This window comes from Rhopilema esculentum, chromosome 21, assembly GCF_057945365.1.
Source record: "Rhopilema esculentum isolate cy_ngs chromosome 21, ASM5794536v1, whole genome shotgun sequence".
NCBI lineage: Eukaryota > Metazoa > Cnidaria > Scyphozoa > Rhizostomeae > Rhizostomatidae > Rhopilema > Rhopilema esculentum.
Genome location: NC_142835.1, coordinates 5,873,128 through 5,884,580, shown reverse-complemented (window position 1 = coordinate 5,884,580; position 11,453 = coordinate 5,873,128). Strand labels below are relative to the sequence as shown.

The 11,453-nt window shown below is 37.9% G+C and overlaps 2 protein-coding genes across 2 annotated transcripts in view; one reads left to right on the top strand and one right to left on the bottom strand.

The window, feature by feature from the left end:
* Positions 1-3,420: 3,420 nt before the first annotated feature.
* Positions 3,421-11,453, bottom strand: part of LOC148957631 (nuclear factor related to kappa-B-binding protein-like) — a 30,150-nt gene continuing 22,117 nt past the window's right edge. The window contains exons 24-27 of the mRNA XM_089115115.1: positions 11,239-11,295; positions 5,819-5,942; positions 5,021-5,097; positions 3,421-4,069 (exon numbers count right to left, since the gene is read on the bottom strand). Of these exons, the coding sequence (XP_088971241.1) occupies positions 3,488-4,069; positions 5,021-5,097; positions 5,819-5,942; positions 11,239-11,295 (840 nt within the window). The 3' untranslated portion in view covers positions 3,421-3,487. The remainder of the gene's footprint in view (positions 4,070-5,020; positions 5,098-5,818; positions 5,943-11,238; positions 11,296-11,453) is intronic.
* Positions 7,001-10,108, top strand: LOC135694710 (uncharacterized). Its single transcript, XM_065213550.2, has one exon. It carries the CDS (start codon positions 7,981-7,983, stop codon positions 8,986-8,988), a length of 1,008 nt encoding a protein of 335 aa, XP_065069622.2. The 5' UTR covers positions 7,001-7,980; the 3' UTR covers positions 8,989-10,108.

Genomic DNA, 11,453 nt, shown 5'->3' with positions numbered 1-11,453 from the left:
TCAATTACTACCAAAAGTATGAATTCGTTGTGGTCATTCGAGAAAACGCCATAGAGGCATCCTCAGATGGCAACAATCATCAAATGGAGGAGTCCAATTCGAGAATTTACGGTAGCAGTGGGGGCTTATTCGAGGAGAGGGGGCAAATCCGAGGATTTACGGTAACCAGAACTATATTTTTGTGCAGAAATGTGGCCTACTAGGGACGCAGAGCAGTATAAATTCAAAACGCCTGGACCATTAACTTCACTCTATGCAAGCCTGCGGACGCCACACCCTATCAGGATTGTCCGGGGGCGTGGTCAGCTCTAAAAGTCTTGGATGAAAAAATGATAAGCTACGCAAGCTACGCCCCTCAACCTTCTTGGAAACTCGGTATAGACCCGGTTAGGATACAAGCTATAATTTTGAAACACTTCTGTTTCAACTGTTTTGAAAATTCCGTTCGTACCAGAAGGGGTTCGGCGAAGCGTTTAAAGTGAAAATCTCCTTGGTCGGCAACAATGGTACATAACAACTTACGTGCTTTCAGTTTTGTGAAAATGAGTTACAAAGTATCAACGGCGATTCGTGACCTTCCTCATAGACGTTGTCACTGGTGTTATTCAATACGACAAAGGTACAGACTGACGAAGGCAAGTTTTCAATTTTTACTAACTAAATCGCTGGCAGTCCAGTCTGTTTTTGTCAACGACACCTTTGGTCATTACAAAAATTAGACTACTTCTTGGCAACAAAGCCAGTCAATAAAATGTTTCATGTTGATGAAAACAACCTCCCCCCCCCCTTTTTAATAACCTGACTACAGTAGTAAAACCTGTGGCAGCTGTAGTTCTGTAGTGCAATTTTCGTCAAATACGCTCTCCTTTTAGAACCAGTAGATTAAAGTTCCGGCTGGCTGTTCTTAATCTTCCAAAACTATTGAGGCGGGAATGTTTTCACATTATTACATTGTAAGTTGTGTAAACCCCAAACATTGTGTTCAAGGGAAGCGTTTAGGCCCCATTTCCCAAGAAAGTGAATGAGCCATTCTTTTTTGTCGACAATTTGAAAATTCATCAACAAGACACCCTTGTATGGAAAAACTCCTCCTTTTACAGATTAAATAATCTCAAAGGTTTCATAATTTGGTTTAAAATTACATTTTACAATACTTCAGCCTCAGCATGTTCTTAATTCATTTATAACTTTTGACCAGTTTTGCGGCTCGTGTTCTTATAACTCGACTGGTTTACACAGAGATAAATTCAGTTGATTGGAAAAATTGGGTTTTCTCTCCCAGTCTGATTCGCAGACTCTATTGGAAGAGCAACCCTAAATTTTCCATTCAACTAAATTCATTTCTGGGAAAACCAGTCGAGTCTTCGTGCTAGCGAGAACCGGCTCCTGTTCTGAGCCTTTTTAAAGTTCAAAATGCTTCTTAATATGCTTTTCTCAAATTAAGAAATTGTTTACGTTTTTAGAATTGAAGATTCGTATAAAATAAAGTGATTTTTAGTGTAGTTTCCTCATGTATTAAATTAATCAGCTTCTGTCTCAGAGAGAGTAGTGGGCGTGATCCAAAAAAAAATTTCCAGACCCCCAGAGTTTTTCAGGGGCTTCGCCCCTACCGCAAATCCTCCCCAATATTTAGCGGCTGGCGCCGCAATTGCTAATGTTCTATAAATATTCCTTGATGTGTGTTATTGCATGTCAGATTTGTGCAATTTCCCCGCCGACCAAATAATCCAAACGTGCCATTTCCGTTAAAATCTGTTCACAAGATGCAAAACCAAACGGAAGCAAATGACTAATGTTTCTTATCAAAGTTAAAAATCAGCATCTCATTGTTTTCAGATTCCCCGTTATACCGTTTTCATTTGAAAATCCACGAAATACTAATTCTGTATTGGGTTTCCGTTTTCAGGCAAACGTCTTCCAAGCGGGCAGTACAAAGGCGATTTTGAAAACAGAAACGTGCACATGAAAACTTGTTTCACTATTTTCGAAACACGCACGCGTAAGATGGCCTAGCCGACCTGAAAACTCCGATCCAAAATTTTTGTCTAGTTCTAGCTGTAAGATCAGTGCCTATCAAAATATTGAATCAATTCTTTACCGAATTTGCAGAAGTTTTCCATGTAGCTAGCAATCAAAATTAATTTTTCTGTTCTAATATCAGACGTACTTTGCGGCACAAACAGAGGACAATACATTTTAAACTTTAGTGTATTTCGAATATATATATTTTGAATATACTGGAAGACGACTTTAAGCATCTTTTATTTGACAACAATCCGATACTTCGCAATAAACTAAAATAAGTATTTATATAAAAGCCCTTGTAATTCGGTCAAAATGACAGTAATCCGTTGGTTTGGCAGACTTGTAATCTTTAACTTCCGAATTTTCGACATATCTAACAAATTTTGCAAATTTAGGAGTACTTAAAATTGTTCTTTCAGGTTATGTCTTTCAGGTCTTTTAGGTCAAAATTGAAAAATCCTACAAAGAGGTTTTTGATGAGCCACACCTTGGTACTCTATGGTTGAAAATTAAAAAAATTCTATTCAGGTGGTCTTTTCTACTGCCTATAAGAAATTATACACCGCTTAAAGATGGGTTTATCTTATAGGGGGACTGTAATACTTAAAGGCATAGAGTTCTAAAGTGTGATGTCATCAAAAACCTATTTTTAGAATTTTTGAATTTTATCCACATAGCGTAAAAGATCACTATGAAATACTTTCAAATACGCAAAATTGGCCGAATATGTCTAAAATCGGTTGAGATATGGCTAATAAAAGATTTGAAGTTTGCTAACGAATCACTGTTATTTTGGCTCTGTTCATAAAGTTATGAATAGAGACCAAAATAGAGAGGTTTGATGGGGAGAGAACCAATAAACATGTGGCCATATCTCTGCCATTTCGTAATACACTTGCCTTATTTTGCACATTTGGAGGTATTTCATGATGCTCTTTCAGGTTATGGGGTCCAAATTAAAAAATTCTAAAAATAGATTTTTGTGACGTCATCACCTTCTCTATAGGGGGTCATTTGGTTTCGGCGTGATCGCTGCTGTTTCATGTGATATTTGCATCCGTTGTTGACAACTTGCTATTGATGAAAATTGTTCTGTCAATTAGTACGAGGTGAGTTCATGTGACCAGTTCCAGGTCAACCAATAGCATCGCAGTCATGAAAATCATGACTCAGCGGATTTTGGCACTTAGTTATTTATACCCAATCCATTTTATCATGACTCAATGCCTTTAATAGTGATGTAGGGGGACTGACGGCATTGGCTAGACCCCATCTTACACCTTGGTCTAGGTTTGAACGATGAAACCTTCTAGGAGAAACATTAGCAAACGCTTAGTAATATATATAGAGCAAATGATTGGTAGATGGACTCTAGTCAATCAAGAAAAACATCCATTTATCAGCAAAGATTTATATATTTGAATATACATTTCAAAAAATTGGACGACAGAAAAGGTGACAGTTACTGTAAATTTTCATCAAAAGATGAGTCCATCTGTGGCAAAAACTCACCAGCGTTCCGATTTATCATTAAATGTTCAGTTAGATTTAAATGACGTGCAGGTTCTTGTCGATTAGCTCCTAGCATTAGCCGTTGCTCCGCAGGTTTGGGGATATGGAGTGTCATAGAATTTGACTGGAATGACCCCAGTGCACCACGTGGAAACGTTATCTTCAACGGAACAGCGTTTTGCAGATTCAAACTTTGGCTGGAAACAGGAAGTGCGCCCCGCACATGAGCAAAATACGTTAAATGGTCTGGGAAATGGCTTGGTTTTGTTGTTGCTGTTGTGGCTGCTGAGGGAATTGCTGTCTCCTCTTTTTCGGCTGCTCGTTCAGATTGTGATGGCAGCTGACCCGACGACGTCGTACTTTGCGAGTCCGACGGTTCCGCACTGATTGCCGATTCTGTTGCAGGCGATGACGTCACATTTGGTTTCGACTTTTTGCTGCTCTTTTTGGGCTTTTCGTTCGAGGCTTTACTCGATTTGGGCTTGATCTTTGGGCTTTCGCCTGAATCCCCCTGTTCTTGGCTTTGGCGTTTCTGTGCGACAGAAAATTATAAATCTAGATCTAATACTCCATTTGTGTGCGTTTAGCTGAAATGTTATAACTTCAGTGCTATGTATGGGCATTGCTGTAAGTGTTGTGTATCATGATAAGGAAGCAAACAAAATTGAACCCTTTACGGATACAGCATCAGCAACATGGAGCAGAAGAAGAAAAATCTTGATCTCAGGTTGACGTCATCAATTTAGTATTTCGCTATCTACATACCTTTGTCGAAAATGGACCTCAGCTTCGAAATATTAATGTCAAAGTTAGTCAATGCTGAAAACTTAATGTTATTTTGACTGTTCAGCCTCAAGTTACTTCGTTTGGAATATTACGTTTTTCTTAAGATTTGACCAGAAATTGCTGCTTCAGTGAAATGTTTAGAAAAAACCAAATTTTGAAAATGGGGTATTTCACTGCCAAACAACATGAAATCTTCGGCACAGCCTAATTTAAACATGAATATTCCATATCTATGATCTATTTTCGGCAAATGTGAAGATAAAAATTGACAACCTGGATCAGAGAGAAGATTTGTGCTATGATGTAACAAAAATGGCGAATTACGCCGTGAGCCCATTAAATTTGAAATGAATACCATTTGTTTGTCATTTCGCAATTGCAAAATAAAGCTGTTTTGGTTTAAAGGTTAGAGGGCAGCTTTAGCTTTACATAGTTTTCAATTACCTCAAACCATGATCATCCTATGGTGTGCACAGTTTTTTGTTATGCAAGAAAATACAATAATTAATAGACATGCTGTCTTTAAAAGGCCATCGTACAGAAGCTATTTGCAATGACCACGAGAAACCTTAAAGAACACAAATGCATTTTGTTTATAAACCCGCAAGGAACTTTAGAGAAGAAAGAGCATTTGCTTGTGCTGTGGCATACTCGTGGTAAAGCTGATTTATGTCTGCATTACTTGAGTTACCCTCACCTTGCTGGGGCCTTTCTGTTTTTGATTGAGCTGCTTTTTTGCCATCGCAGCGGCAGCACTGGCTTGGTGAATTCTCTCTGAAGATGTAAAGTTTAAATACTGATGAAATTTTGAAGCTAAGAAGCATTAGTAGTCGAAAATATCTATAAAATGCAAAGTCAAATTTGCAGAAGTCAAGTACCCAAATGTGGGCTGGGGTAAAAATAATTTGGCTAACAAGATAAGGTTTCAAAACCCTTCTTTTATTATCGAGTGTGAATTTTCGGCAGAGTTAATGTATTAAAAGAAAGGTATCAGATACCTCCCAAAAACCAAAGAGGCATACTCAAGTGACTGTTTTTTATAACCTGGATTTAAATGTGGGGCAGGCTTTAAAGATTGGCAAAACTTTTTATGTGGCTCCACATCAATGTAACGCAGCAATTAACGTAGAAGAAGGGTGCTTTTTAACTCTTTTATAATTTCAGCGGGAAGAGAACGGGAATCAGACGACAATTTTTCTGCCACAGGTCGAGCTATTGGTTCTTTTCAATCCGTGGCTGTTTACAGGTGGTAATAATTTTTGGATTGTGTGTGATTCAGCATTCTATCTAATGAGCATTTGGAGTTGTAGCTGCTGATGTGTTAGCAAAATAGCCCTGTTTCGGACGATCTAGAATCTTTGTTGAAGTGATAAATTAGAAAGCTTGGAGATTCATTCATTAGAGACGATGCTCTGTTTAACAGAGCATTCGGTTTATTTGATGAGATTTGAAAGTATAATCCCATTTTGCTAGCAGTATATTTAAAGTATCTCACCAAATTCTTCTACAGATCGGATTCTATGAAGATACACCCACAGCTTTCTGGTAATGTCATATTTAACACATGGGTCCTTTTCAGCGTGTAATCTATCTAGCGCCCCACTGACGACTGCATGGATCTACGGATTAAGACGATCAAAGGAATCACAAAAAGATCTTCAAAATATACACAAATCAGGTCTGCTAGCTAAGTCGTCTCTGCCAGAAATAGTCCTAGCACTCATAAAGATAGATCGTTCACTATCAAGAATAAATCGTGCTTTATTATTCTTAAAAAGACAAATTGAAGAACAAGAAAAACAAACGCAGAATCAACCGCAGTCGGTGAGCCTAACTGTATTCACTATGGAAGGCCACTATCATCTTGCCTCTCTGGCTAAAGGGTGACGAAAAATCAAAGTCACCAAAAAAATATAAAAATATTCCATTCCAATCCATTCAGCATGCAAGTGTGTGAAAGAAAGCAAACTGAGGTCCTAAACGCAACAAAAAAGGAACATTTTGAGAACCCTTTCCATTTATGATCAATTGCTCGATCAGTTATAACTGCCTGACGTATACGCCTAAAAACATACTTGAGGGATTCTTGAACGCTTAAAAAGGCTCTGAACAAGGAAAATACACCAAATTCATTTTCTAAGGGGTGTACATTGAATAGTTCTGAAGTAGACGTGGGACATCATGATTTCAACGTGAGCATGGCATTCTTATTATCTTCAGTAAGTGTAGCTGTATGGACAATCAATTAATAGGGGGCGAGAGTGAGGAATGCAGTGCTTTCTGTTGTTTTCCTGGCCAAAGCATTCTGCCATTGAGTTATCAGGGGGTACTGACACATTTAAGCACAACCTGGTTACGTTACTGTTGGCTATCTACACTAGTCCTTGCGTCCCCTGGTCTTTTCTATCTTGACGTCATAAAAAAGTTGAACCTTAACGCCCTTCTTAACGTCAGGTCATTTTTAAGGATTTTTGAGTGGTGGGCATTTCTCAAAAGGGCCAACGCTCGCCATCAGGAATTGTCTAGGGTTTATACACCCCGCTTACGCTAAAAATCCTGGCTTATTGCAAGGGCTAGATGGGTTGTTTCGCACGTATACGTATCTTGAAAACAACTATTTTGTTAAGATGTGTGAATTTTGACTTACACCTGCACTGCCCTTAAGCACTTGCAGTAGTAGAGCTATTTCACAGAAACATCGTGACAATTGAAAAAAGACAATATTCTGTTTTTACTTGCCGGCATATTTGCACTATTTTTTGTTCCTTTGAAAGGGCCCAACAATCGCAGGAAAGTAGCATTTCACTCGTCAGTGGTGGGGGAAGTCGTAGGGCCTGTTGGGGCAATTCCCCCACCCTGAGTATGTTAAAAAATGCCCTGTCCTGCTTAATATCCCATCTACTCAGATGGATTTTCCATACCAAGTTAGCAGTTTCTAAAAGTCATGTTAAGTTCTTTTTAAACAGTTACAAACGATTCACGTCAGTGTTACAGCCCGTGAACATGGCTATCAACTTATTATTATCATCACATTGTCTCAGAAATAAGATTCCCTAGGCCCTGTTCAATTAACATGATCACATTATTGAGTTCATTTTGTTCCAAAAAGCCAATTAGTTTCGGGAAAACAACCACAAGATATAACGTAAATGGTTGTTTTGTATCTTTCACCAGAGATCACGTCATTCCTTCTTGAACTTGTAAGATCGAATTCAGATACAACGTTCGCATGGTAGCCACGTTAAGGTGGATGATACCCAAAAATTTTTGTCAAAATTTTTTTTTTAAGGAAATTATGTTTTTGCTGTCAAAGTGGCCTTTCAACATCGATCTTTAAGATGGTGTAATTAGAAAATGATATAGCTATTAAAAACGTTAGTAAAACTAGCCCTTTTTGGGAGCACCAAATTTATTTTTTCCTTAGCAACGGTTTCCATGCAAAAGAAACACATCAAATTGCCCCAAAGACCCCCAAATTTGATATCCAGTGGCCATATTTTCGTGACAATCTATGTGAAGTACTTTGTTGGCTAGGACACGGCCAGGAACTTGGCGTGTTTGAGGCAATCTTCGGTTTAGCTTTTGTTTCAACTGTAAATTCAACTGTTCACAGAGAAGAAACCGAATCATTCGCGTAACAAAATAACCAAATTAACGATGCCAAAGCAAGCAGCAACACATCGAAAGAAAAGAAAGAGGATGTTTTATGGCATTCAAAAACAGGAGCTGCCTAGAACTGAAAGTAGGCCGGAAGACAACCAGCAATCGAGTTCGTTGGGACAAGGCCTATCAACTGCCATATCTCCTGGTAAACCAAACAGATCCTCTGAAAAGATATCATCAAACTGTCCAGTTTTGGAAAAGATAGATAGCCAGATTATGACAAGAAAAAGGGCACTTGATTTGGGACAAGAAACACCAACTGGGGAAGTACTTGCTTATGGTTACAAGATAATTGACACTGATTGTCTTCGGCAATTTATCAACAACACTGTTATTTGTGCAAAGTGTAGAAGTTCTGAGGGTAAATTAGAGATTTATCAAGATAACAGCAAAAGGAATGGTTTACATGAGTGTCTCCTATTGAGATGTCAATTTTGCAAGAATGAGACTAAGTTTCATACAAGCAAGAAAATTGAAAATAAGAAAGGGAATTGTGAAGTGAATGTACGGCTTACACAAGGTGGTATCTTGACAGGAAATGGCCAGCAGAGTTTGAATAAATTATGTACTGCTTTGAATTTACCCCAACCAGTTGCCACTAAGTCATATCAAGCCATAATGAAAAAAATTGAGCTATCAGCTAACGAAGAATGTGAAATTGCATTGAAAAAGTCTGCAGAAAGATTGAAAAAAAAACTAATCCAAGAGGATCCATCCTGCAAAGACATGAATGCCACTACAGATATATTTTCTGTGGCAATCTCAATTGATGGAACATGGCAAAAGCGTGGATACTCATCCCTTCTTGGTGTTGTTTTTGTTATATCAATAGAAACTGGTGAGGTGCTGGATTTTGAAGTGCGCAGTAAGGTGTGTTTTGAATGTAGGTCACGTAGCTTGTGGGACAAAGATATAAGACATGGTTTCAAAGCCATAGTGACTCATGCTCTGTCAACCACCACCAGTCATCAGAAGCTATGGAAAAAGAAGCTGCCACTTTGATGTTCATGAGGTCTATTGAAAAACATAACCTGAAGTACACAACCTATGTAGGTGATGGTGACTCATCATCCTATGGAGTTGTGTCAGAAGCACTATCAAAAGAATATGGTTCATCATATTTGGTTTGTAAAGAGGATTGTGTTGGCCATATCCAGAAGCGGATGGGAACAAATCTTCGACGCCTCAAACTTAGAGCAAAAGGAAAGACGCTTGCTGATGGTGGAACCATTGGTGGAAGAAAAAGATTAACAGACTCTGTAATTGACTCATTTCAGAATTACTTTGGCTATGCCATACGAAATAATTCAAACAATTTGACAGCCATGTATAATGCAGTTTGGGCTATATATTTTCACTGCATTGCTGGTGAGAATGAAAGTCTTTCAGATCAACATAGGCTTTGTCCTGATGGAGAAAATTCTTGGTGCCGGTATAAACAAGATCTTGCCTGTAAGACAAATACTTACTCAGCTGAGAAATGCCTGCCTCCAGTTTTTAGAGAAGAACTTAAAATGTTGTTTGAAAGACTTAGTGACAAGAATCTTCTGCAGAGATGTCTGAAAGGGTACACTCAGAACCAGAATGAATCCATCAACAACACCCTTTGGGCGAAATGTCCAAAACGTGTTTTTGTTGGATATCATAAGCTTCAAACAGCTACCGCAATCACAGTGCTCATTTGGAATAGAGGTGCAGCAAGTATGGGGTCTGTGTTAGAGAGACTAGGAGTTGAGGACCTTGGCATTAATACAATGACAGGATACAGATTGGAAAATTCATCTAGAATTAATAATGCACAAAAAAAATGCCAAAGCAAATATAGAAGAAGAAGAAGACAGCTCCGCCATGAAAGGAAGACAAAAAATGTTGTTGGAAAACACTATTTGTCAGGAGCTTTTGGGACATCAAAGAAACCTGAAGCTACTCCTACTTCTAGAAGAAAGAACAACTGTAGTGATGAGAGCAAGGAACTGGAGGTAGTATTTGTAAATGAAAACGACATAGAAGTACATTGTGCGAAGAAACCATTTTTGGCCGTTTAATACTGGCAGTTTAAAATTTTACTTTTTGTGTAGTTAAGCAATGTTATTTGATCCAAAGAGCTGAAAAGGTAATCCTATTGGTTTCTATTTCTTGGAAATTTGTTTCTTTTATCTATTATAAGCAGTATTGCCATGTAAATTGGTCTAACAGCTTTGAGAAATAACGTTCAATGCAAGTAGTCTATGCTTATATGCTTCAAAAACTTTGATTGGCCGATTTGAAAAACAGACTATTTTATCTTATAGAAAAGATATCTAAAGAACTGTTGGACATATTTCATTGAAATTTGCAGTGAAGGCTCATCTTGTTAAGAGGATCAAAATAAATTGATGATTTTTTGAAATTTCAAATTTACAATGAGCAATTATACAATAAAGGTTTTTTAGAGTTTCCATGGCAACAGTTGCCATGGCAAAAATTCTGTCAATTCATTTTATAGCTCTTCCATGTCCTGTCACTTTTGGACATGTTTGGCTTTAAAATACCTTGATACATAATCATAATCTTATCTACAAGTTTATATTTGATGTTTGTTGCTATGGCAACATCTACCATCTTAGCTATGATTTTTCGAAAAAAAATGAAAAAAATGAAAGTTACATCAATAATCTGCTTTCATGTAATAGATGAGGTCTGTAAGAGGTACCAAACTGTTTCAAAACAGGTTTTTGCATAGGAAGTGATTAAGGATAAAAATTGGGTATCATCCACCTTAAACCTCAATGACGTGCAAATTTATTCCTTACTTTGCTTTGCTCAAACAAACAAAAAATCTAATGCTTCTGCAAATGAACTCTGACCTGGTTTTTATTGTTAACTTAGGGAGATTACATTAGTTTCGATACTTTGGTTTCGCAAAGAATTTAAGCAAATAATTAAAAAACATGCTTAGGTGAATACATTGAAAGACTCTCGTCGTGTTGCAATTTGAAATTTGTGTTCCAATTATTTGTGTTCCTTTGCTCTAGTAAGAAATGCGGTGGTAGATCATGGTGCTGGTACGAATCCATTACAGTGGCACTAACATGGAGCTATTGCAATCGCATTGGCATTACAGTCGCCGTGGCACAAAACCGATACCATGGCATTTACAAGAATCCATTACAATCGCTTTGGCACAAAGTAATTACAATCGCTTTGGCACGACGCTATTATAGATTTCAATCGCATATGCACCGCATGTGCACTCGCAAAATTCTGTCCTACCTGTGCATCTGTAGCCTCTGGATTGATGTAGGCGGAATCTTTCAGCAGCTGGCATACCTACGGGAAGAGAAAGGACATCACGGAGAGACTGAAGAATTTTACAATTGTATTGCATTGTATGATAATATAAATATTATAAAAAGATCCATCGTAAAGTATCTTTTTTCATGAATAGCTGACTACGAGCAGTCTTTCATTAGACATCATTGTGTAAA